Source organism: Penicillium subrubescens (assembly GCF_028828155.1).
Source record: "Penicillium subrubescens strain IBT 31985 chromosome Unknown utg000004l_segment0_segment0, whole genome shotgun sequence".
Classification (NCBI taxonomy): domain Eukaryota; kingdom Fungi; phylum Ascomycota; class Eurotiomycetes; order Eurotiales; family Aspergillaceae; genus Penicillium; species Penicillium subrubescens.
In genome coordinates this window covers 3663541-3688998 of record NW_026643154.1, presented here as the reverse complement: position 1 = coordinate 3688998, position 25458 = coordinate 3663541, and the positions used below count along the sequence as shown (strand labels likewise).

Genomic DNA, 25458 nt, shown 5'->3' with positions numbered 1-25458 from the left:
CCTCCGAAGTATACTCAAATTGCATCCAATCATGCGATTTTCGTCTGTTATAGCTTTGGTTCCTCCATATCAGATCAAATGGGCACCATGGAAACTCCTGCTATCTTGTAAATGCGGGGTTAATTACGAGTATCAAAGCACCGAATACGAGAGTCTTCACGGAATATCAACTCTAGGCCCATTGCTGCCTAGCACTAGCCACTCCCCAAATAACATAAATAGTCCGATTGATTCCGGATTCTCGAAAGCCCGTATGCTCCTCACCCCAACACCATGGAAAAAGAAACTCCAGCAGCAATAACCATCTTCCCCCTCGAAGGTGGTTGTGCATGCGGACAAGTCCGCTATCGCCTCGAAACACGCCCACTAATCGTCCACTGCTGCCACTGTACATCCTGTCAACGCGAAACAGGCACCGCATTCGCCATAAATGCCGTGATCGAATCAACACTCGTCACACGCCTACCCCCAGCACCACCATCAGTGCCTGCATCGAGGACCCAGGCCATAAAACCCGCCGGACCACCATTGACTCGAGGCGAGGACGAGGACTCTACCGAGCTTAAAACTATAAAAACACCATCAGAATCAGGAAGAGGTCAACAAATTGTCAGATGTCGGACTTGTCAAGTTGCCGTGTGGTCTCATTATGGTGCTGCTGGTTCTCGGACTAGGTTTATGCGTGTGGGGACGCTGGATGAGGCGTGGAAGGTACAGCCTGATGTGCATATTTATACGCAGAGCAAGAGAAGCTTTTTCAAGTTGGATGGGTTGATTCCGGAATTTGAGGAGTTTTATCCGATGAAGGAGGGTGTTTGGAGGGAAGAGAGTATTGGTAGATGGGAGGTGCATATGAAATCTGATGACAAGGCATAGACTATTGGATGGAAATGCATCAACCATGATATGAAAAGAATCAAACATGGGATGGAAAGCAATGCAACATATTGAAATCCTCTGAAGCTGTTATTACTGCTAGGTATGAGCACATATAGTCTCGATACCGTCATCGCAATATCCTATCCGCAGCCAACAGCGCAGAAACAGAGCCCAGAGCCACGCGAAACTGAGCATAAACCCGATCATACCTCAGAGCTGTTAGCCAACTGATTCAACCTCTCCCCGATGACCTCGAAGCCTCGCCACTCCTACTCATTCACCCGACGATGGAACTGGGTTCCCCACTTCTGGCCGAAGCTGGGGTCTTCCTGGCTATAATATAAGAAAGGAAGTACATAATCAGCGCTGTTTACATCTAAGATGAGATGGGAAGAGAAGAGAAATCGTGGGGACTTACGCAATACGCTCCAGGGCGTCGCAGAATTGCTGAATCAGGGAATTTTTGGGGGCGTATCCAGGCTCAGGGTAGTATATTGCCTGGCGCCCTCCGCCGGTCAGACACCAGCGCTTGAGGGCGTCGATGGCGTTCGTCATGTCATCAAGTGACTTTGGGCATGCAGTAATAGCCTCAACTGTTTTGACGTGAATCCTTAGTTTTCCTTCTTGAACCGAATGTGAAGAGAGTGTTTGAACTTACTGGCGCCGGGGTGCTGGTTACGCAGGTGCTTGCGAAGCTCGCCCTGGGTGTTGTAGCTCTTCCCGCAGAGGATGCCCTGAGACAGCTCAACGTCGCAACTGAATGAAATGTATTGATCAGCGCTCGCACTACATAAGCTCACATCAGAGAGGATTCACATAACCAAGGCCATTTTCCTTGTTGAGCTTGAGCATGGAATTGGGAGGAAGATTACTGGTCAAGGATTCAGCGATATCCGCGGCCGAGATGTGAAATGGCTGGAGAGCCTTAACGCTCCGGTCAAAGACGGACTGTGGGATCCATCCTCAGTTATTGTTTGGAATGGGACCTGATAATAACATCGTTAGAACAGAGTGGAACAATATTTTTTTTTTTTTTGCTTTGGGAACGTGCATACCGTGGGCATAGCCAGACTCCGGATGGGGGTTCGCCACGTTCAAAATGTCCGGGCGGTCGAAGTCATCCTTGGTCATCAGCAGTGAGAGAGGAGTGATAGGAGACTCTGAAGAGGCCCTATTGATGATTATTTGATGAATTTAATGATTTGGAGATGCGATAAAAGAGGTGGGTGATGGATGAACAGGAGTGCGTGGAAGAGGAAAGCTTTGGCGTGATGGCTCAGGTTCAGGTTCAGAAGGTATCAACACCCCTTTTCTCCAGGCAAAGAGCTCTTTCCAAAATTGGAAGGCGCTGGCTCGTCTATTGAACTGTTCAAATTTCCAAGCATAATATACTGAAAGCTCGAAAACAAACATTCTGTTAATAACCGACAGCACCCACGGCACTGCTGGCACAGGAAGCGAAAAGAGAAGAAGGGGGTGACTGAATCAATTGGTCTATATAGAACAAGAAGACTAAGACTAAGAAGGAGAAGGAGAAGGAGAAGGAGAAGGAGAAGGAGAAGGAGAAGGAGAAGGAGAAGGAGAAGAAGAAGAAGAAGAAGAAGAAGAAGAAGAAGAAGAAGAAGAAGAAGAAGAAGAAGAAGAAGAAGAAGAAGAAGAAGAAGAAGAAGAAGAAGAAGAAGAAGAAGAAGAAGAAGAAGAAGAAGAAGAAGAAGAAGAAGAAGAAGAAGAAGAAGGAAACAGAAGAGGGCCTATAAGACCCTAAGCACAAAGGAAAGGAACAGGCCTGGACCTGGCTGGTACTCACCGGCCAACATCCTGCAAGGCCAAAGAAGACGAGCAAACCTTGCAAACCTATCGAGGTCACTGACGAATGATTTCTCTCATACAGGTGTTATCACGTTGGCCTGCTGAAACCACCCCGAGCCTTTCGTGCCAGTCCGTACTGCCACGCCCCAGGTGATCATTTGGGCACGCACTATATCGGATACCCCTAACCCTCCCCCTCCAGCCCTAGCAGCACGGCGAGGAACGGCAGACACCCAGATAAACGGTTACCACAACGTCCAGGCTCTCGGAAAGAACGAGACTTGACAACGCCAACGATACTTCGACACGAGTATGTCTCGCAGAGCTCCAAACACATACAGATGCCAACAGCCAGACTGCCGGTAGAGACTTATGAGTGTACTGAATGTTTATCATTTACATTTCAATGAGCTTTGTTAGTGCGACCTCCTCCAAGAAACTATTCACTAGGTAGGTTCGCCATATTCATGCACGACTGCAAATAGACCTCGGTATGTACACCAACATACTCGCGACATCAAAACAAGTCCATTCCATGTGCCAACCTTAGCTTAAATCACACATTGAGCCCACCCTCACTAACCCGCCGCACTTTCTCCGCCAACGCCTCTCCCCACCCATTCGCCTTTGACATCGACTTAACGCGTTTCCGTTTCCTCCTCTCAAGCTCTTCAAGCGGACTCCTCTCCACCTGCCGACGCTGCCAAAAGTCCTCCTCGAACTGTGTCCGATGAATGCTGTATCCGAGATACTGATCGAAACGCTTTCGCATCGCCGAGTCTTGGGCTGGAACTATGGAGGGAATCTTGCTTTTGAAGAAGTCCCAGTGCAGAAACATTTTGATGGGGTTGGAGATGAACTCTGACCAGAGACCGCGGCTGATCTTGTGGGATTTTGTGACTTTTTGGCGGAGGCTGCCGCTGAATGCCATTAGGAGGGCGATGCCGATGATTGCGAAAGAGGCCGGTGCTGAGGACGAAAGTGTTAGCAATGAGTGCATACCAGGGAGGAGTGTGGTATTGTGCTGGCTTACCAGCGATCTCGAGCATCTGGGCGATGGTTAGATTCTCAGGTGTGCCGCTCCATTCACGGACGTTGATGCCGAACAAAGATGTGAAGAACGATAGTGGAAGAAAGCTGCGACAGTTAGTATAATTTGTTTCTACCTGGTAACCTCATGAAGTGTCTTACATGACTGTGAAGATAGTGAATACCATCAGCGACCGAGACTGGTTCTGCGTTTCCTCCGCCTGCCACCTAGCCATCTTCGCCTCGTCGACATTGGCCTGTTTCTGCTTCAGATCAAGCAAAGTCTCGACTGCTTTCTGTGCAAGATGGCTGTTCTCCTTCATTTCGCCAATCTGTGTCCGGTACTCGTCGATTCGCATCTGCGCAGCATCGAGGAAGACTATACCACAGCCATTTCGATCGAAATACTTCATCATGCTCTTGATGACAGTGTCCTGCTGATCGAGTAGCTTGAGGATTGTTGAAAGCTCGTCTTCGATATCGCGGAGTTCGAGAAGAACGGAGAGATCGTCACGGTTGCGACGGGCTGTTTGCCGATCTCTCGCGTCGCGTTGTGCAGCGGTCATGTTTTTGCCTTCTGAGGTGCGATCGAAATCCGCTGGACGATTGACAAAGCCTCGATTGCGGAAGCGTTTGAAGGATTTGGTTACTGATTCGGTCTAGAGAGATTTGGTTAGGACTTTGCGCCAAACTCGGGTCTTATTGCACGAGACAGACGTACCAGGATACTGATCGACTCTTCAAATATTCGCAGGACCTGTAGATCGCGATGAAGAGTCCTGTCGAGAAGGACCGTCGTAGCATGTAACATAATTAACGCTGCCAAGTCCCCCGCTGTCTCAAACCGACGCGCCAGATCACCATTCAACTCATTATAAATACTGCTGTGCAAATTCGTCTGCTCAAACAGCTTCCCCTCCGACGTAGTCGCCTCTTGATTAGGGAAAAACGTAATAATAGTTTTTCGGTCAACGATCCACAGCCAAAGCTGGTCGACCATCAGTACATTACCATCCATAAACTCGGTAGGCTCGGTTCCCTCGGGATCATCGTTCGTTGCCTCTAGGTACTCCCGGAGCTGATCGTCAATCCGGGCTGGCTTGCGAGTACGCTTCCAGAGCATTTGGTCGTCATCACGAGCTACCGTCGATCGTAGATTGGGGTACCCATACTGGTCTAGAGTGCGACGGAAGTGGATCGGGGGCTCGCAGCCCAAGTATTGCCATATAAGCTTGGCTTCGAGACTCGATTTGTCGATGCGATACGGTGCAGGCCTGGATCGCCCTTGGTGGACTCGATCTTCGACGACTTTGCGGCGTTGTATCAGATTTCGGTAAGTATCCCAATGGAGCTATGAAAGGTTAGTCGAGATAGAGGAGACTGGACCACTAGGCTTACATAGGGGGTCTGCGGCAAATGTCAGTCATTCTGGTACAACAGTAAAAATAGGAGTGATGTAGTTACATAAAGAGCTAGCTGAGGATCTTCTGCATCCCCTTCCTTGGCCCCATGAGATACATCCATCTGCCGGGAATGAATGCATTTCGGTCTCACGAACCGGGCATGTGGCTCCTTATGCCGAGCTCGATTGAGGTTCAAGTACCAGTTTTCATCATTGATAAACTTTCGTAGACTAAACGCCAAATGGGTCAGTAGTGAAATTATGCTTGGAGAGTATGGGTATTCCATACAAAGTCGGTTCCTGGCGGTCTTGACACGCTCTCCGAATAACCTGTGACACCCATCCAGTATGCGTATAGGGAACGTGGATCCACAATAGCTTTTCTGTGCCCGCATCCGGTCGGTCAAATCGTGGCAGCGAGCGAGGTATGTCCGCCCCATCGGCGTTCTGGTTTATGCGATCTCGCGTCGACGCGGGGATTGTCAAAAATTCTGCTTGTCGCGATGGGGATGCAGAGCTCCTACAAGTGTTAGTGAGTAAATTTGTGAATATTCCGTCTATGGGTGGGGATGCATACGAGCCAGGCCGAGAGCTACTTCCGTGAGAACTGTCGTCTGATACATTTCGCCTGTGGGATTTAATGTGGGACAGCCCTAAAGCTTCTGCGATACTTTCTTTCTTTCGACGCTCCACAGGAGGAGGACTTTCACTCGAGGGTCGGTCAAAATACCCATCCGTGGCAGCTTTGGTGATGTGGATGGTTGGGGAATGGAGTGCTGGGTCTATGGCGCTTTGGAAACTTTGACCGTGTTTCAAGGTCGGCCTTGAGGGTCGGTCATCACTCTCATGTAGAACTTCATGTGTATCATGGGTATTATGCTCATCATTATCGTCATCAGTAAGGTCATCATCCATACTATCTTCATGTTCATGTCCGTCAGGCCCTTGGACTACCTTCGGCGAGGGAAATCGGCTGCCATAACTGCTCAACGAGGAATCATCCATTGTCCCAGGTTGAATCCGCTCTAAGCGCTCCCGCAGGCAAGTTGATGGACCCCTAGCCAGGTAGTCCTCCAACGAGACCTGCGTAGACCACAGCTTGAGAGGCGTCTCATCACTGACACCAAGGGCTGTGTCTTCAAAGAACCCATTAATCTGAACCATGACTTCATTCTCCACGTGCAAGGGATGATCCACCTGCTTAGAAAGCTCAACAGCCACGTTCACAGAGTCATTTAGTTCAGTCAAGAAGGCCTCTAGAGCTTGTTCCTGTCCCTGGAAGCAAGATGTCCCAGCATGATCAGTACCCATAGGGATCTCGTTCTCATGCTCGATACTGAGTAACCCAGATCGAATAGACGTGATAGGAGCGTGAAATTCTATAAGATTATTCGTCTCCAAATCTTGCACATGCAACGTAGAGTCAATTGTTTCCAGGAAAGACCAGACCTTCATGTCAGCAGAAAGCGCCTTAAACTGATTAGAGAGGTGCCACAGTCTTTCCTGTCTCGGACGGAACTGCTCACGCAACAGGAGCGGTATATCATGCTCCAAAAACAACAGCCGACGGATACTCCGTTGATACTCCTCCGCCGACAGATAAGTCGATCCCTGGTGAGGAGTCGCGAAGAACGCAATGCCATGACAGCTCGTCAGAATGGCCTGGCTCGACTCGGCCTGTGATGCTAAAGCGAGACATGCCTTAGCCACGAGGCCGCCCGTACTGTGACAGAGGAAGAATATTGGCCGCCGACTTCTCTCATGTTTGCGCTCATCAAGTAAGCGGTTCAAGAGCCGCTGGCCGAGGCGATCGATCTTATCACGTTCGCGCAGCTGGCCATGGTTGTATAGCAGCACCCGCGCGCGTGGCATGCGCTTTAACAAATCCGTTCCTAGCCACGATGACGTGGATCCTTGGGTTGTCCAGGATTTTTGATGATGGGCTCCGATGGGTGGGATTGCAACAATACTGTGATCGGAAAAGGGTCAGTTCATCAACTCGTATTGCGGAGATGAGGGTGCACAGACTCTACGTTCGTTTGCTCTGCTAGTTGGATACATTCGAACCAGGCTGAGCGTGTTGGCCCTACTGCAGATAGCGGAGGCATCATAGGTCGGAAATACTTGCGTGGAACGCATTTAAAAGAGTTCCCTGTGTGGAGAACATGGGATGACCTGGACAGAAGTCACCTTAAATAAATCGAGAGGAGGGGGTCATTTCAGCCTCAAGAAGCGATCATCTGCTCGCGCCCTGGCGTGCAGCCCGCTTAGCCCCAACTTGGCAGTGCGCCGATCTCGTGAGTCAAAGCACATCACCCGGGTGCCCTGCTTATAGGGCAGGGTTATCCAAACTGTAAAAGTATAGGGAAGGTTCGGAGGAAAGTAACCACGTGGTTATTAACAATATCATAGTTGGGTAGTTGAGATTATTCACGAAACTTTATGTACAACGGATAGGGCATGCTTTTGGATCACAGAAAACCACTCCAAACATGCCCTGAGAAAGAAAACAATCCAAGACAAGACAATAACATGATGCAACATTTTCTCTATGGTTTGGCTGATGCGGTATCATCAAAGCATGGACGCCAGAAGGAATAAAGAGTACAGTGGAGTGTAGGGAGGAGGCGATCGAGGGACCGATCGCATGCAAGATAGAAATACATCAATGAAGAGAGGGGAAGGGAGAGGCGGAAGTAAGAGGGGGATATTATCCGCTTTCAGAATGTCGGCGCTCGTTCACCTCTTGGGCCATGCGCTTGCCCAGCTCATAGGTCGAGATCATAATGGCGCAGGCTGGGGCAACCTTAAGGCAGCGCGCTCCCCAGCCCTTGAACAGACCAGCCATGCCTTCCTCTCGGAGGATGTGCATGAGGAACTTGGGAAGGGAAAGCTGCTCAGGGGCAAGGGCCTTGGGAGGGAGAGATGGACGTTGGCCACCACTTGACGGGACACCGTCATCTATGTGTCGGAAGACCTGCTGCCTCGTCTTGCCCACATCAAAAGGCGTTGTGACGAACGCTGCCACCGATCCAGAGGTCGCACCGGCGATAAAGCTCTCGAAGAAGGCTGTTGAAGTGGATGGTGGCTCCATCTCTGAGCCAGATCGATGCGGCGCATGCTGTCGCGTATTCTCCAACGCCTCTTTCGCCTTCTCGTAGCCCCACCAGTATAGACCGGAGAAAGGCACGTCGCGCCACATGGTGAGCGACAGTCCTCGCCATAGGGAGGTATAGCCGCTGGCCTGGGTCATTTGATACAGGCCTTCCAAAGTAGCCTTGAAGTGACCCGCACCATGGCCGGGAGTGGCTTGCAGTCTTGTCCGGAACATCTCCACCGGACTTGTGGCCGATGCGGCCGCCGTGCGAGCTATGGCGCCCGCCACGAAGGGGGCATATACATCTGACACATTCTGCTTGATGGGGCTGCGATCATCCGACCGCAGCCAGTCGTATCCAGCAAAATAGATAATATTCGCCGGAATACCCATCATCAAGGTCGGACTAAGTCCGCGCCACAGGGTCCAAATGCCCTCATTCCGGGCGATCTTGCGGAGTCCATCAAAGGTCGAAGTGAAAGTCCGTCGCTGCGTCTCTTCCACCGCACAATCAATGGCAGGGTGCGCCTGACTCCGAAGTACACCTTCTTGTGGCCCAAACATGCAGATTTGCGCATTGTCTCCTACCCAGAACACTTCTCGGCAACACGCCGTAATCCCGAGGTTCGGTGGAAGGTTCTTTAACGTCTGAGTCGTATGTGTGGTATATGGAGCGGCAGAGGTGTTCGATTGCGATTGAAGCCGTACTCGTACAACGTCCAAGGGAGTGACTAGGGAAGTTGCCGTTAGTATATGACTCAACCGAGGACCTTGCTGCCAGTCGACACTCACCGAGCAAGCCTGTCAAGATGTTCCCGGCTGTCGCGGAGATCATGCGCTGTCCAAGAGAGATATTCTCCGTTGAAGGAGTGACGTTGGGGGTCGGGACAGCGCCCGTCGATGCTGTGGACGTCATTGGCAAGGGTTCGTCAAACTTGGATGTCCATGGCGTTGAGTCAACGTCGGACTCAAAAACAGTCCCCGAAGCGCTGGAGTGGCGTGAGGTCGCAGAGATATCCAGCCTGGTCGATATTCAATCGGCAACCACCGACTGTTATTGTGTGGAAACAAGGCTGGTCTCGCGACTGCTGGGGAAGAGAGTTGGTAGAGAAACGGTGCGTTACCAAATGGAAGATTTTCGGGGTTTTGCGGGTGGCGGCGGGCGGAGATAAGCGTCCTTTCGTCAACGCGCCTTGTTCTTCTTCACCGTTTCTTTTTAGAGCTCAACAAACCACGCAAGTTAATGGCGACCGCAGCGATTCTTGTATAGTTCCCAGTCGCTGGGTCTTTCTTACTCTGCCTGGACCGGTGGAACCCCCAGTGGGCTTATCAGATTGATCGATCTCCGAGACCGGACGTGTCGGGACCTTCCCCACCATGGAGGACAACGCCGAGCTCGAGTCCTTTCGCCGCCAGTGGCGTGAAGAGGTCGCTCGTCGATCGAAACCCACAGATTCTGCACCTGCGTCTGATGCTGCCCCTCCATCCGCTGCTCCGATTGTATCTCCGACTGTGCTAAGTGCGACTCGACCTCCGCCAACGCGCCATGCCGCTACTGACCGCAAGGGTCTGGACCAAGAGGGTCCTACGCCGGCCTCCTTCGATCCGGAAGAGCTCGCTCAACAGGTTGGCGAGCTAAGTGTAACACAGGAAGAGGAAGATGAGGAGGAAGATGGATTCACTCGTCGGGCACAACAGGAACCCAACTCGGCTCTCGAGCATTTTGAGCGGGCGGTCGAGAAGGAAGCTGCAGGCAACTTGGGCGACAGTCTTCAACACTACCGCAAGGCGTTTCGGGTAAGCTTAGGTGGCAGTGGATAGACAGGATAGTGAAAATTCATATGGGCTAACTGAGTTGTAGCTGGATGCTGGTGTTGACAAGGCCTACCGTAACAAACACTTCGCTCACGTTTGGAAGAAGCCCGCTCAGCCTGCGCCAGCTGAGCCTGCAGCCGCCGTCCCTCTGACTGCCCCAGCGCCTGCAGAAGTCGAGTTTATCCCCACGCCGCAACTGATCGAGTCCTTCGCCCACCTTCCTATCCCCCAGGCAGAGCCACTCATCGAAGGGACTGACCCGCCACCATGCCCGATCGCGAATGTTCCGTCGGAAGTTCTCGTTGAGATTTTACGCCATGTTGCCCTGCGAGACCCGGCAACCTTTGGTCGGATGGCACTGGTGTGCAAGCGACTTGCCTACCATTTTGCACATGAGCAGCACATCTGGAAGCGGATCTGTCAACGGCCAGAGTTTGGATTCCAGGGCATGCACTACTCCTTTGTCTGTGATACTCTCGGCCGTCCCATCTATACACTGGACGATCAGCGATACACTCCCTTCCCAGTCGGGGTACCCGCCCAGATTCCTAGTTCGCTATCGTCCTGGAGCCAGGTGTTCCAGTCCTACCCTCGTATTCGATTCACGGGAATCTACATCAGCACCGTTAACTATTCACGACCTGGAGCCACATCCTCTTTCCAGAATGTATCATGGAATAGTCCCATCCACATTGTGACCTACTACCGCTATCTACGGTTCTATCCCGATGGATCCGTGGTATCATTGTTGACCACGACCGAACCCGTGGATGTCGTGCCGCATATCAGCAAGGAGAACGTTATGGCTGCACGTGCTCCTTCCCATAGACAGCATCAACGACATGCCTCGGATCAGGGCCAGTCGCTTTCTGGGGCAACAGAGCCTGTCCCACCAGTCGCTATGAATGCTCTGAAATATGGCCTCCGTGGACGCTGGCGTCTAGCATCCCCCGCCGACTTTGCGGAGAATGCAGATGAAAACAAGACTCCTCCCATGGCGAATCAAAGCCAAGATTCCTATGATCCCCGTGATGTCTTCGTGGAGACCGAGGGTGTCGACCCGAAGTACGAGTACACCATGCACCTCTCTCTTCGGTCTCCCTCAGTATCCAAGGCACATCTGAATCCATCACGCAACACCAAACTCGTGTGGCGTGGGTTCTGGAGTTACAACAACATCACGGATGACTGGGGCGAGTTTGGGCTTCGGAACGACCGGGCATATGTTTTCCGACGGGTCCGCGGTTGGGGGCTGGAATAAGATGATGATGATTTATGAACAATTTGAGTATATATTCCTGGAATATCAGAACATAGAGACGACCATATCGGTAGAATTACAGAACAGAGTTTTGTTCCAAGTTTGAGAACCAATTTGAGCAAGTGAACCCCGAGGGGGCTGCTATGAAGTCAATTTCATTAGTCGCTGTGAAGTGTTGGGCGCCCATTCCTCCACTTATGTACATGGAACGTGATGTCAAGTTGACTAAGAAGAATTCCTTCTAGAAGCCCCCGGGCGTATATCCGGCCCCACGGGGTTGATTCCTAATCGTACGATGAATAATAATGGGGAAGAGGCTGCATGAAATCCCAGCAATTTCCCTTATGTGAAAGGCCACCATCTCATCTCGTAATAGAATCAGTAGCAAAACTTGCATAGATAAGAGACTCTGCACTTGATAAGCGACCGAAGGACCTTCATTTAAGCTATATTTTAGGCGATGATAAGTGTATAGTTAATCAGAGAGTAGCCGGCGGTGGCGTGTTTTCCTAGCAAACTAGTTCGCTAGCCACCTTATGGCGATGATCAAGTTGATATTCTTTCCCCTCAACCCCAACCCCAAAAATACGATCCTCCGCACTGTCTCACGGTCCAAGTTGTGACCCCCGAACTGTCTATCTTTATTTCATTTTATGACAAACAGATAGGTGAGGCCCCGTGGGGATGTATGCCCCCGGCCCGGCGCAGCAGGTCATCTAGGCGGCAGGGTCCACAGGAGGTACATAAAAGTACCTACCAAAGTATTGACATTCGCTTGTACAATAAAGTATTGGCAAGTACCTTTAATATTTCCCGGGCCGGACTTTGACCGTTCGGTGAAGAGCAAATCTGCCACTGCTTATGTCAGCCGCTGACCATTCCCGCCCGTCCGCCGAACGCCCATTCAACTCGGTCAACTCGGTCGAGTCGGCATCCCGTCGGGTGGCGGTGGAATGGCGCAAGCCCTAAAGGAAAGTATAGAGAAGTGCATCAACACAACAATAATCTGAAGATTCGAACTTCAATGCACCATTTTTGGGGTCAATAATGATCCATTTCATAATCCCCGAGGCTATGCACATCTCAAAAATGGTATCTAACCCCGTTCTCCACGTTTACAGTCTGAGGTGGAGCATACCCTAGGGTATGGTCCATCGCCACGCGCCAAGAGGAAAAAAAATATGGGTCGGATATGTCTTCAGTTTCCGTGACCTCCACGTTGCGTGGTCCCCAGAATTAATTCTTTTTCTTCTCCGTCATCCTAGTGTGCTTCTTCTCCATACCCCCCAATTCCCCAACCCCAGGTTCATAGTCAAGAAGTCACCATGAGCGTTGTCGAAGCACCCCATGCAATCCCGGCGCGGGACGTCGAGGTCTACCATGATCAGGATGAGACGGAGAAGGCATTTTCTGAGAAGCCGCCGCCAGTGGAGGATCCTTTTGGAAATGAGGAATCTGGGGAAGTCAAGTATCGTGTTATGAAGTGGTGGTAAGTAACTGCTTGTGATGTCTTAATGGATATTTTCATGTATACGGACATTGGATTGACTAACACATGTTACAGGCAATCTGGAATGCGTAAGAACCCATTGACAGCTTGTTGGTCGACTGGTTGAGTCTCTAACTAACATATTCATCTAGTCATGGTCGCCGAAAACATCTCGCTGGGTATCCTGTCGCTCCCATCTGCCGTAGCAACTCTCGGCATTGTCCCGTAAGAAAGATATCCAGAATGCCCTGCAACGCAGCAACATCATCTAACCATATTCCAGTGCCTTCCTCATTATCCTCGGTCTTTCCGCTATCTCCTGGTACACAGGTCTCGTCATGGGCGAGTTCAAGCTACGCTATCCCCACGTGCACAGCATGGGTGACGCCGGAGAGATTCTCATGGGCCCAATCGGCCGTGAAATCTGCTACTGGGGCCAATTGCTTTTCATCATTTTCCTCATGGCCAGCCACATTCTCACTTTTACCGTGCTGTTCAACACCATCACCAACCACGGCACTTGCACGATCGTCTTCGGCGTGATCGGTCTGGTCGTCAGCTGTATTTGCGCTCTCCCACGAACCAGTGACAAGGTTTTCATCATGTCGACTGTTTCTGCCGTCAGTATTTTGACTGCTACTATCGTCACTATGGTTTCCATCGGTGTCCAGGCTCCCGACAATGTCCAGAACGATATCGTTACCGACCCTACTTTCGTCGACGCTTTCTTGGCAGTTACAAACATCGTATTCGCCTTTATCGCCCACGTTTCTTTCTTCGGTATCATGTCCGAGATGCAGGACCCGGCTGAGTTCCCTAAGTCCCTGGCTATGCTCCAGGTTGTCGATACCGTTATGTATATCGTGACCGCGATGGTGATTTACTGCTATGCCGGTCCGGATGTTTCTTCTCCTGCCCTCTCGTCAGCTGGTCCCCTAATGAAGAAGGTCGCCTACGGCCTAGCGATTCCCACTGTATGTTTCCTTCCCCTTTGTTCGATTCAATTTCCGGCACATGCTAATCCGTACTGTACAGGTCATTGTCGCCGGTGTCGTCTTCGGCCACGTTGCTTGCAAGTATATTTATGTCCGTATCTTCCGCGGCGAGCGCTCCCACCATATGCACCAGCGTAGTCTGTTGGCCACCGGTACTTGGGTCGCAATCGGCCTTACCACCTGGACCATTGCGTGGGTTATTGCCGAGTCTATCCCTGTGTTCAACGACCTGTTGAGTCTTATTGTAAGTTTCTCCTCAGGCTTTATTTGGCTACCCGCTAACTTTTCTCTGTAGAGCGCTCTCTTTGGTAGCTGGTTCAGCTGTAAGTCTCCACAACCCATTACTTCATCGAGTCACATACAAATACTAATTCCGAATAGACGGTCTCCCTTCCATCTTCTGGTTCGTCATGAACAAGGGCCAATGGTTTTCATCCCCCAAGAAAATCGTCATGTTCAGCATCAACCTCATCATTCTGGGAATTGCCTGTGCCATCGTAAGTTGAAACCATAACCCCAACCATTTCCAACGATCAAATATCTAACCATATCAGTGCGGAATGGGTCTCTACGTCTCCGGCAAGTCGATTCACGACAGCTCTTCCAAGGCCAGCTGGACCTGCGCCAGCAACGCTATCTAGATGCATCATGCGACCAAAGACTTGACGGGGCATACCACTTGTGTCTCATCTCTTTGGGTCTTTTTCGTATAGATGATCTGGGTACTTGCGTTGATACGATAGATTGATAGATATGTTTTTGCTTTTCCTTGTACAGCATCGATTGGCTGCGTGAGCCTAGTCGTTGTAAATAGATTTGTTCAGTTTTATGTTTAGATTATGGTCTGGTATTGATCGAAATACATGCCCTTTAGATGATTTTCTTGAGTTTTTGTAGCTGTGGACGATTACCATTTTGAGATAGTTAGGCAAAGCCGCAGAGGTTCACAGTTTACTGGCCTCAGTAAATGTTGCTGAAGATCAGTCTATTCACGTGACTGTTCTGAAATTGCTCAGGAAATTCTCAGCGAGTGTTTCAGCAGAGAGCAGCTAGCAGGTAGTTCGTGATTACTGAATAGATCCCCATACTTAGTACACCACAAATTTAGCAGTCTAGTAGTACGGAGTCGTTCATTCAATTGATAGGCTTCCGTCCACGCGATGAAAAAAATGCTGCGTAAGCAGGTTTTTGGCATTGGCAGAAACTCCATGCTTAGAGAGACAGGCGGACCATAGGCGGTGAACAGCACTACTGCATAGTCACCTCCCTTAACACACCAACTATCAAGTTGACAAGTCCGCAGCTATGGCGTCTTCTAGATCACTTCCTTGACGAAACTGAGGTCCTCACTCGCTTTTTGCCCTCATAGTCCGGAACACTTAGAAAGCGAGAAATGGAAACCCGGAAAGGATTCGCCTGTGATCAGTGTCATGGCCATAAATTGAGATGCACTCCACAGTTGAAGGGATGTTCGCGTTGCAACAGTATGTTCCTCTTTTGCTGTGAAGAGATTGTTTCTCAAATTTCCTAGGGTTAAACATTCAATGTACTTCAAATCGAGTTATCAAAAAGCGGGGCAGGAAGCCAAACCGAACTGTCCTGCCTCATTCACCAGACAATGGGCCGGTAGGATGCTAGGTCATCCTGGACCTTTTGCGCATGGATGCTAAATCAAGGCGTAGAATACGATTGATTATCCAGTTCTAGACTGTCTTCGAGACCTCTCGATCTTGGAATCGGACGGAGAACGAGCGGAGTAAGGAGCTACGAACGAACCCAAAGAAGATTTGAAGTCATGGAAGACACTACTGACCTCAAAATGCAGCCCTTCTGAAGTGCGCCTCACACGTTATGAGGCCTGTCGTCTTTTAGAAAACTTCTACGATTCACCCAATCAAGAATTTCATGCTGTACTCATACGAAGGGACAGACTATTAAATCAACACATGCCTCGTCCGACACAACCAATACTTCTTCTATCCATTTTATGTACGTCTCCTTTTTTCCTTGTGGTGATTGGAGCTCGATTTCTCATTGCAAAACTCCCATCATCATAGGTGTTGCGTGTTTCATGCCACTCGCTGCCGGGGCGCCTATTGTATCTGGAAAGAGTACGCGGGAGCATACGACCTTGGGACGCTACTTGTTCCACAAATTGGTCTCTCATTTTCAATCTAGGGGAGCTCCGGATGTTGCTTATACTGTAGATGACGGCTTGACAGTCTTCATTATGATGAGCATTTCTCCGAGTGAGCAGTCAGTAGCGTCGGGTCTGCACTACTGGCTGTGCCTTGTCAAATTAATTGTGCAGGAATTACAGCTGTATAAGGATGAGCCAGGGCTCGGTGAAGACGAAAAAGAGGAAAGACGGAGGCGTGTTCTCTTTCTATGAACATCTAGGTTTGGTCCACACTAATGATATTTTTCCGGGCAGGTTATGGTGGGCAACGTACATAATTGATCGACACTCTGCATTGTCTTTTAATGCACGGCCACAATTCGCGGATACAGAATGTCAGCTTCTCCCGATTCCATGTCCAGACGTGACCTGGAGTCAACCGGGCCCCATGATAAATTCTTCTGAACATCAAGCCAAAAAGACCAGCTGTCTCGGCTATCGAGTAGCCAGTCTAGATATGTTTGGTATTTTTCTCCCGCTGTCGAGGTACAACATTGGAAACCCCTGACTTCATGTTTCACTACTCGAGCTCACTCTGATAGGATACTGGGCGAAATCTTGGAACATCAATTCCTCTGCGAAAATCCAACCTTCAACAAGAGGAAAGAATTTCTGGATGAGATTCGCAAAAATATCATTGAGAACCTAGAACAATGGTTCTCGTCATTCTCATCCCTTGTGGGTCAAGACTTTTGCACAATTGCCGACGCAGAGTGCAAATCGTCCCGGCCACCAGGAACCCCTACAGCCGCGTATTATGGTTTGCATATGTACCATTGCATGTTCATTCTAATTTACGGCCCAATGGATCTAGTCCGCATGCATACCGATCTTGAATGGCAAATGTCTTCGGATTTCCTCATCGCAGGTGAACACGCCGTTGCTTGCGCCAATGTAAGCATCGCACATCAACCATGCGATCTAGCTGATACGAAGAAAACGCTAACAACTCCACTGAAATCAGGTCGCATATCACATCCTAGAAGCCGATCCCCAGTTATGCCTGATGTACAGATTCTTCGGGACATACTTTCTACAGTCTTCTTTCATCTTTCTAATTCTGGCACAAAAGCTGGGTCGACAGTCTGATGATTTGATTTTGCGCAATTGTTTCATCAATTTGCAGGTTTTGGATATATTTGTGGCCTCAACGAATATGGACTATCAGCGGACTTTTGCCAAGGTGCTTCGCCGAGCTTTATCCCATAATATGGGGCTGGGGTCTTCGACTGGAGTTCATCAGACTGTGGCGGAATTGGACCCGGAAATGCTTGCTTATCGGTGGACGTCCGGATATAGAGGTTTACGGATAGACTCACCGGCGTCAGAATGAATAATTTGGTAGGACAGCAATCGGTCAATTACAGCAATTTGAACTAGAGTACATGCCCAATACCTATCAACTCTTTGATAGTCTGCTGCGCAGCAACGCTATAGCTGTCCAAGAGATCGAATCTAGCCTTCCTATCGGTGAACTCTCGATTCTTTGTCATGGAAACAGTCACAGTCGTTCTGTCGACATCATAGACCGTGGCCAGACCATACTGGTCCCCAGTTGATGGAGCCGTGATGAACCGTATCCAGTCAGCTTGAATGCGCTCTACTAGGGAAGCATTGGTGACAGCTCCCGTCGGTAGAGCTTTATCGACCTCACGCAATGCTTCCTCAAAACAGTCATATATGTATATGAGATCCACGCAGTGCTGGGCCTTTCCGGAGTTGATACCCGGGAAGGGGTTCCCAAACTTCACTCGGTAGGATTGCACGGCTGTTGGACGAGCACTTGTACCGTCTGCTTTAACCTTGCACTTCGAAAGATCCCAGCTCATCAATTCCTCCCGGGCTAGCTGTACGGGCTTGCCAAATTGCATGTCTGATAGAAATTGGAGAATTGCTTCGTGGAGTCGGGACACGGGCATATTTGGTTTTAAGCCATAGGCCCGATAGAATTTATCCAAAAATTCAGTGGACTTGACGTTGCTGGCGACCCGCGCATTGAGCTTCTCAAAGCTTTCAATCTCTGATACTTGCGAGAAATGGATGGATCCCTTTTTCATGCATAAGATTGTTAGTTCTGGTGCCAATTATAAAGAGACTGATCAATTGACTGACCTCAAGATCTGTATCGCCAATGAGCACGGAAATGACCGCAGAACTCTCGCCGTCCCGCACACTATTCGCTTGCTCTTCCTTGCCAGCTAAGTGGATATTCCAACGACCATTTGGTCTTTGTGAAATCGTGAGCCCATCTACCACAAGAGGGCAGACTTGCCAGCCCAATTCTTGATTTGCTTGGAGAATCTTCTCTATCGGAACAGTGGCCATGAACTTCATTCGAGAAACATGGTCACCACTGGGAGCCCCGATTCGTTGGCAGAAGATATCCCATCGCTTGTCCGCAGTCTCCATACTGAGAGGGCCAAGTACCCCAACGGCACCAGACTGAATAATTCCACGCTGGACCAAGGGCTCTCCTTCGCCTAATATTGCTTCCAGAACATGGGCATGAGAGGAACTTCCTCCAGCGGACTGCCCACCGACGGTGACTTGAGCTGTATCACCACCGAATGCACCAACATTTTGCTTTAACCATTGCAGAGCAGTGCGTTGATCTCTCAGACCGAAGTTACATCCCTTCAGTTGGCCGTTCGGTTGGGCTTGGATAATCTCCGATGAGGCTGCAAAGCCGAACATGTTAAGCCGGTAGTTAATGGTTGCAACTATCATCGGAGTGCCTAATTCAACGGATCGATTCACCAAGCGGGCAGGATCTGTCAAAGTTTTAGTAATCCTGTGGTTTCTCTTGTTGGAGCTCAAGTGTCATGTACTCACCCCACATGGGATCGGTCCCTGCACCGAAGCTGTAAGCTCCACCATGGATGTATACATAAACCGGCAATCTCACAGCTTCCGGATCAAACCCAGAGGCAATGAGAGTGGATGCACTGGGCCTTGTGATGAAAAGGTTGAGACAGTCAAACTCCGATTCCGTAACATCACCAGGGAACTCGAGATGGAACTGATAGAAGTCGCTATTGTTGGGTTCTTGTGGCTGTGGGCATCGAGGGCTATGAGCCAGCGTACCGTTAGTTAGCTAGCTGTACTTCATCGTGAGTGAAATGCGATGATGCCACGTACCCATTCTGGGTCGCATAGAAGATGTCTTCGGGCAAGCGGTCGCGAAGAACCGCATGTTGCCATCGTGCGGGAACTTTCCCATACGGAATGCCCCGGAACTCCTCGATGCCGGGGACCAGCGAGTTTCTCCCGATCACGAATTGTTCATAGGAAGGATTCGTTCGGGTGGGAAGTACGATTTTAGGCAAATCACCGTCAAGCTTCGTCGCCACGCGTGGCTGACCTTCTCGTGCATCAGCCATGGCTTGAGTCTCGTGAAGCAAGCGATGAGGAGGTTGTTAGTCAATTTCACTGCGGAACAGGTCAAATAATTTATAGACGAGGACTGGTTACGCGAGCTCAGCTTGGAGATATTTAACTAACAGGAACATGCATTCATCACCAGCCAATCGGCGCGAGATACGCAACAGTAAACGGCGCTATATCAGTCCGTCGAAGTTTATTCGGGGAATTTGATGTGGGGGAATCGGCGAATTTCCACGCGGCTACAAATTTACCCCGGTCATCCCCAAAGATTCACAAACCTAAACTAACAACCTGGGGTCGCCCTGCTAGGAATATAAAAGGGGCCTTCGCTTGCAGCATAATGGCTTCCGATATCCCTTCATGATCGGTGGTCTTTGAATTGGCTCCTTGTTTTTCTTCTACTCTCTCCCTAGCCTTGTTACATTGGGACGATGGGTCAAATGTCAGCGGTCGCCTCTGTCCGCGCTGAATGGCGTGCTATTGTCATCTGCCTGTTCATTACAATTGCAGCCTTCCAATTTGGATTTGACTCTTCCTATTACTCGGGTATGTTTTAGATGGAAAGCCTGTTGGTGCAACATACTCATTGACCTTCGTTCCAGGTATTCTGGCTATGGAACCTTTCATCAAGGCCTATGGTCACTATGACACCGCGACGGGCGGCTATATCCTGAGCTCGAGTATACAATCCCTGACGACTAGCATCATCAATGCTGGCGAGTTTGTGGGCGCTATTTCGTCCTTCTTGGTCGATAACAAATTTGGTCGTCGGGGAGGACTGTTCGTGTCAAGCGCCTTCGTGGTCATCGGCACGATTTTCCAGGTCGCTGCTGATAACCTGGGATTACTGATTACTGGAAGACTTCTCCTCGGTAAAATCAAGCCCTCTTGCGATTGGTAACAACTTCCAGGCTAAAGCATTCTTACAGGCTACGCGGTGGGACTGATTTCTTGTCTGGTACCTCTGTACGTCGCGGACTGTGCCCCAGCCCGATTCCGCGGTGCCCTCGTCTCTCTCTATCAATTCAATATCGGACTCGGATTATTGCTCGGAGTGATCGTGGATAACTCCACCAAACACCGAAATGACAGCGGGTCATACCGCATTCCAATGGCAGTGCAGCTTATCTTCCCGATCATTTTGGTTCCAGGTCTACTCACTTTCGCACCAGAGTCCCCTCGCTGGCTATTGTCCCGAGGAAAGATTGAGCAAGCAAGGGAATCTCTTCTACGGCTGCGGGGTGATCGTCCGGACCTTATTGAAAGTGAGATGACGTACTTGACCGGGCTTGTTGAAGAAGAGCGACGTGTCGAGGGCTCCTGGGGAGATTTGCTGAAGTGGAATGTCGACGGCCGCAAAGCCTATCTTGGAATCGCGCTTCAAGGTAAACATATTCTGCATTGCCACTTACCTCGAGTATGATCGCATCTTACTAACATAACGGCATACAGCATGGCAACAAGGCTCTGGCATCAACTTCATCACCAGCTACGGCATCGTCTTCTTCAGCACTATCGGAATAACAAACTCATTCCTCATCCAGATCGGTCTCTACCTAGTCGCAATGCCAGCCGTCTGGCTCAATCAATACTGCGTGGAGCGCTTTGGCCGTCGCCTAATGCTACTCTTATCATGCGGTATGGTTGCTACCGTGTTGCTGATCGTCGGAGGCGCTGGAACCGCGCCCAGCAAGACATTAGCCCTGGATCGAACCATCGTGGGCATGGTTTACATCTTCATGGTGGTATTTAATCTTGCCTTGGGACCTGCTGTCTGGGTTGTTACTTCGGAGATTTCCACCGGCCCGAACCGTGGCAAATTGATGGCGACGTCGACTGCGACAAACTGGTTTTGCAGCTGGATGGTCACGTTCACTTTCCCGTACTTGTTCAATGCGGATGCTGCTGGGCTTAGTGCGCAAGTTGGGTTTATTTATGGTTCCCTGATGGTTGCAGCGACTGTTTGGGTGTTTTTCTTTCTCCCGGAAACATCTGGTCAGGCCCTCGAAGAGATTCAGATTCTTTTTCAAAAGGGTGTGCCAGCTCGCGAGTTCAAGTGTAAGTCTGCTTAACCGGTTATCGTTCTTCATATGATGTTGGTGAGAGAACAAAAGCTAATCAAAGGATTGTATAGCTTATCAAATCGACTCACCAGCACCAACTATTTTGGAAGAAAAGGAAACGGCCTATGTCACCGAAGTAGATCATGTGTAGCAGAGTACTTGTCAGACATTGTTCATTCGACGGATATGACTCCGAGATCGGGCGAAGTTAAAGCAGTTTGAACTGTATTTATAGAAATCTCTTTCTTTTTCGTCATCTGGCTCAATGATTCACTTATGTATGTGTAGTCGATACATGGATCAGAAAAAGATATTTCGTTTCCTCGCTGTCTCATGGCGCTATGTTTGCAAGGAAAGCCAAGACACTACATGGGAAATCAAATACAGAGTAGGTAGATGAAAAATGGTAAATATAGACAAAGAGAAGCTAATCAAGAGAGGGGATATATATACAATGAAGAGAAAGAATACAGTAATAGACAATACAATGCATAACTCACTGACTCTTCCAATTCAGCGGAATCGACTCTTCCTCATCATCATCAACAACAACCATCCACACCCCAACTTGTCCATTACTAGCATATAGCGGCGTACAATGCACCCAGCGACTGCGGCCTTCGCTGTTGTATCGAGTAACCCATTTGATGCGAGCGGTGATACTCTCACCCTGTTGCATCGCAGCCATGAGCTCTTCCTTCACGGCTGACGAGCTTCCAATGCGAGAGAAGAATGATGATTGTAGCATGCCGGGGATCTGAAGGGACGGGGACGTGAAAAGGACGCGGAGGGAGGGGTAGGGTCGGACAAGGAGGTACTACAAATATCCTGTTAGTCTTGAACAGCGATAGAAGGCAGTAGATGGTACCCGTGTATGTACTCACATTCTCATAAACACCCGTCAACCCCCGGAAAAGCGGAGACTTCACATCCCGCAACCGAATAGCCTCCATCTCACTATCCATCGAACCACCCCGCGGAATCCAATGACGATTCGCGCGCGAAGAAGCCCGCGTATTCAACGGCTGGAAAAGATCACCACCATGCTCCTGTACTGCCGAGAGTTCCTTCGGACTGAATAACTCGCACATCTGTCGGAACTCGTCTTTGTGTGGTGCGATGGGCATTTCCGCAACGCTTTCCTCGTCGGGGTCGCGGTAGCGGGATTGGAGTTCAATTAGAGACTCCATTTGGGCTCCGTCTAGGGTGAGGCCGGAGACGTCGATTTGTGCGCCGATGACGTATTTTACGCGGCCTTTGCTGTCGCAGAGGGGGGCGCATTGGAGGAGGTTCATGAATGGGGAGCCGTCGCGGCGGCTGTAGAGGATGTGGATTAGTATTGTGATGGAGATTGGGTGCTGGGATTGAGCATGTACTAGTTTAGGAAGAGCTCGGAGTGGTGTCGGCCTGCACTCAATGCTTCTCGAATTCGACGTACGCTGTTGGGATTCGTCTTTGGGCCTTGAAGGAATCGGCAATTGCGTCCAAGGACGTAGTCCATTCCATATTGCGTTGTTCGGTGGAATTCTGTAATTGATGAGTGCCAGCCCCAACCATAGTTCCCCTGGAGTCGTACCTTGTGATGCGAAGATGATAGGATTATCTGGCCGCGATGGATCCGTCAAGCAGAACACTTCAGCCAGGGCATTGGAGGTTTCTCTGAACTTCATAGGTAGAGTCCCGCGAACGCGCTCCTCGACAATCTTGCTGGTAATAGTGATGCACCTTGATGTGATGAATGCAGGAAGCTCTTCCGCCGTCAATGCATTGAGTCCATCTTCAACGCGCTGTTCCAACACCTTGTTTACCGTTTCACCGACAGCCTCGTTGTCCCTTTGGAGAAGTTGAACAGCTGGTGGTGGGACATCAATTGAAAGACGGACCAGAGCATTGGCATATTCGAGCGCCTTCAAGGCCTTGACCGCGTTGAGATAGTATGTGAGAGTGGAAATAGAGCGTGGTCGCTCTTCAAGAAGGAACTCCCGGAATCTTGCAAGATATCGCGGGTTGTTCAGAATAGAAAGCATGTGCTCCGTTCCAAACATCACGTCTGAGAGACGCTCCAGTTTATGAAGCGGCGCATCGACACCGTCCCATGGAGCAATTAGATCATACGAAGCACCCTCTTCACTGACAGGGTTGAATTCCTCTGCATGCTCGTAGGGATTGATTTCCTGGAGCAAAGGTAGCTCGTTGGTCGTGACGTTGCGCCGCATATTCTTGATCGAGGGTCGTGGGGTGGGATAGGCTTGTTCTTCGTATGGTTGTTCGGACAAGACTTGTTCTTCGGCGATAACATCAAGACCCTGTGTCCGGCTTGGGGGGCGGGGAAATCCTCGAGAATTTGATCATTTCTAATCCGATCGATCAGTGGAAACCTTTTTCTCTTAGGTTTAGTTCGCCACTTACCGTGATGTTCGCCCCGATTCCGAGATCCATTCATGATACTCATCGGGCAGTGTGTCCGTTAAAGATCGCAATGACTCACTGTCAAGACCCGACAGGCCCTCATGAAGATCTATTGTAAACGACATAATGAGCGCTGGAGGATGTCAAAGTGAATGGACGAAAGACCGAATGCTTTTTTCCTACGGTGTCCAAGCCTTGCGCCGGATCTTACCCTGTCTTTAATACCTTCACCGTCCTGCACTCACAGACAACAAGTCCAGGGTGATGCATCAATTGATCGTCTTGACTCTGTCCCAACTTCATATCTTACTGCACAACCCCATGCAAACTGTACAGCATTGACAGTGAAACGGCAGACACGAACGGCTACTCAATAGACACAGGTCACAATGGGTTTTAAAACCGATCGATCGATGCAATCCAGCAACTGCCCACGAGATCGGTGTCGATCCCCGGGTGATGATGCAATTGTGCAGGGAAAAAGGTCTGTCAAGGAGTCGACAGGGAGAAGTTAACGCGAAGAACGTTCTGCGATCGGCGCCAGCTCCCGAGTCTATCGAAATCTGCGTTCGTACATTGAGGCTTGGTGGTAGGGCGTTGAAGAAGGTCATTGGCCGGGGGGAAGTTTGGACATGTCCATTGTTCAACCATGCGGTAACTGGGACGAGGGTTACAATGGCGGGGATCAGATAGAACAAAAGTACCATGTGAGTCCCCGGGAAATGGAAAATTCTTCATCCGCTGTTTGTTGCCCTTCTGTGGGACTCAATGATAAATCCTCCGTGATCGTAATTGACCCGATATGGGTGTTTCGTACTTGATCGGAGGATATAGATGCGCATATACACCCCCTACCTTGTACACCTCGACCTTACAGATCTTCGAATGCTCCCAGAGACAAAAGGGTCTGAGCGTCGACGCCCCTCAAGAGCCATGCAGTTGCGGTCTAGACTCTCTCACACTCCAGGAACCGGCCTGCCTAGTCTTTGCATCTGCTTTGACCCCCGTTTGCCTACTTCAATAGTAGTTCCCAAAGACCTGGGAACTGGTCCATATAGTTTGGCTTTGGCTTCGTATTTCGGGCCGCAACCGCCACCACATTGAACGCCCGTTCAGTAACTCCAATTAGGTAGACAATAGATAGCTTAAATGAACCCTATTGTGGTGTTGTCAATTCTGGCAGACGGACCTTTGTCTCACCTCATCTCCAGAAAAGGGAAATGCGTGGCCACGGCTGGTGATTGTAGAGACATTTTCACTACGGAGTCACCGCCCTTGACAACAAAACTGGTGGGAGAAAAGGGGTGGATGCCCAATTGAACGAAGCTGAAATGTTATCTATAGTAGTTACTCAATATTGTACTTTGTCACGGGATCAAAATTCGACATGTATATACATATCCTTGTTAAGGATTGTGACACCTCGGTCTCTCTGCCGAACGAGTAACCTACGCTTCTAGAATTTGCAAGTACATACATGCATACTGAGATCGGAGCGGTAAACATGAATGTAGAAAAATTAATATCCGAGTCATGATAATCCTTTGGAGTTTCTACAATAATAAATAGCTTAATTGTTAAAGTTGACTGGTTGATGCGTGTATAGTTAAGAGTAGTACAGTGTTAGTTTATCCCACGGAACACTAA

The 25458-nt window shown here is 49.7% G+C and overlaps 9 protein-coding genes across 9 annotated transcripts; 4 read left to right on the top strand and 5 right to left on the bottom strand.

The window, feature by feature from the left end:
* Positions 1-273: 273 nt before the first annotated feature.
* N7473_006369 (GFA family protein) lies at positions 274-876 on the top strand (the record flags this gene model as incomplete). Its single annotated transcript, XM_057152309.1, has 1 exon — positions 274-876. The coding sequence occupies one exon, from the start codon at positions 274-276 to the stop codon at positions 874-876; it is 603 nt and encodes a 200-aa protein (XP_057010114.1).
* A 272-nt stretch (positions 877-1148) lies between these two features.
* On the bottom strand, positions 1149-2010 carry N7473_006368 (uncharacterized protein; the record flags this gene model as incomplete). The annotated part of the gene is made up of 5 exons (XM_057152308.1): positions 1149-1212; positions 1298-1472; positions 1538-1635; positions 1696-1750; positions 1935-2010. 5 exons carry the CDS (start codon positions 2008-2010, stop codon positions 1149-1151), a joined length of 468 nt encoding a protein of 155 aa, XP_057010113.1.
* A 1234-nt stretch (positions 2011-3244) lies between these two features.
* On the bottom strand, positions 3245-7227 carry N7473_006367 (uncharacterized protein; the record flags this gene model as incomplete). The annotated part of the gene is made up of 9 exons (XM_057152307.1): positions 3245-3657; positions 3722-3825; positions 3880-4376; positions 4439-5068; positions 5116-5124; positions 5182-5350; positions 5409-5639; positions 5697-7088; positions 7148-7227. The coding sequence occupies 9 exons, from the start codon at positions 7225-7227 to the stop codon at positions 3245-3247; spliced, it is 3525 nt and encodes a 1174-aa protein (XP_057010112.1).
* Positions 7228-7829: 602 nt separating this feature from the next.
* Positions 7830-9132, bottom strand: N7473_006366 (putative mitochondrial carrier protein; the record flags this gene model as incomplete). The annotated part of the gene is made up of 2 exons (XM_057152306.1): positions 7830-8947; positions 9009-9132. The coding sequence occupies 2 exons, from the start codon at positions 9130-9132 to the stop codon at positions 7830-7832; spliced, it is 1242 nt and encodes a 413-aa protein (XP_057010111.1).
* Positions 9133-9593: 461 nt separating this feature from the next.
* Positions 9594-11292, top strand: N7473_006365 (putative F-box protein (Pof7); the record flags this gene model as incomplete). Its single annotated transcript, XM_057152305.1, has 2 exons — positions 9594-10013; positions 10078-11292. The coding sequence occupies 2 exons, from the start codon at positions 9594-9596 to the stop codon at positions 11290-11292; spliced, it is 1635 nt and encodes a 544-aa protein (XP_057010110.1).
* A 1325-nt stretch (positions 11293-12617) lies between these two features.
* Positions 12618-14417, top strand: N7473_006364 (uncharacterized protein; the record flags this gene model as incomplete). The annotated part of the gene is made up of 8 exons (XM_057152304.1): positions 12618-12781; positions 12857-12870; positions 12934-13006; positions 13065-13755; positions 13817-14020; positions 14072-14099; positions 14158-14273; positions 14331-14417. 8 exons carry the CDS (start codon positions 12618-12620, stop codon positions 14415-14417), a joined length of 1377 nt encoding a protein of 458 aa, XP_057010109.1.
* Positions 14418-17331: 2914 nt separating this feature from the next.
* Positions 17332-19335, bottom strand: N7473_006363 (alpha/beta-hydrolase; the record flags this gene model as incomplete). Its single annotated transcript, XM_057152303.1, has 4 exons — positions 17332-18003; positions 18068-18726; positions 18788-19023; positions 19094-19335. 4 exons carry the CDS (start codon positions 19333-19335, stop codon positions 17332-17334), a joined length of 1809 nt encoding a protein of 602 aa, XP_057010108.1.
* Positions 19336-19770: 435 nt separating this feature from the next.
* N7473_006362 (sugar porter family MFS transporter) lies at positions 19771-21553 on the top strand (the record flags this gene model as incomplete). The annotated part of the gene is made up of 5 exons (XM_057152302.1): positions 19771-19885; positions 19942-20211; positions 20269-20724; positions 20792-21397; positions 21474-21553. The coding sequence occupies 5 exons, from the start codon at positions 19771-19773 to the stop codon at positions 21551-21553; spliced, it is 1527 nt and encodes a 508-aa protein (XP_057010107.1).
* A 238-nt stretch (positions 21554-21791) lies between these two features.
* N7473_006361 (uncharacterized protein) lies at positions 21792-24018 on the bottom strand. Its single transcript, XM_057152301.1, has 5 exons — positions 23812-24018; positions 22979-23737; positions 22779-22929; positions 22287-22719; positions 21792-22219 (listed from the first exon to the last, which is right to left on the bottom strand). The coding sequence occupies exons 1-5, from the start codon at positions 23852-23854 to the stop codon at positions 21899-21901; spliced, it is 1707 nt and encodes a 568-aa protein (XP_057010106.1). The 5' UTR covers positions 23855-24018; the 3' UTR covers positions 21792-21898.
* Between the last annotated feature and the right edge of the window lie 1440 nt (positions 24019-25458).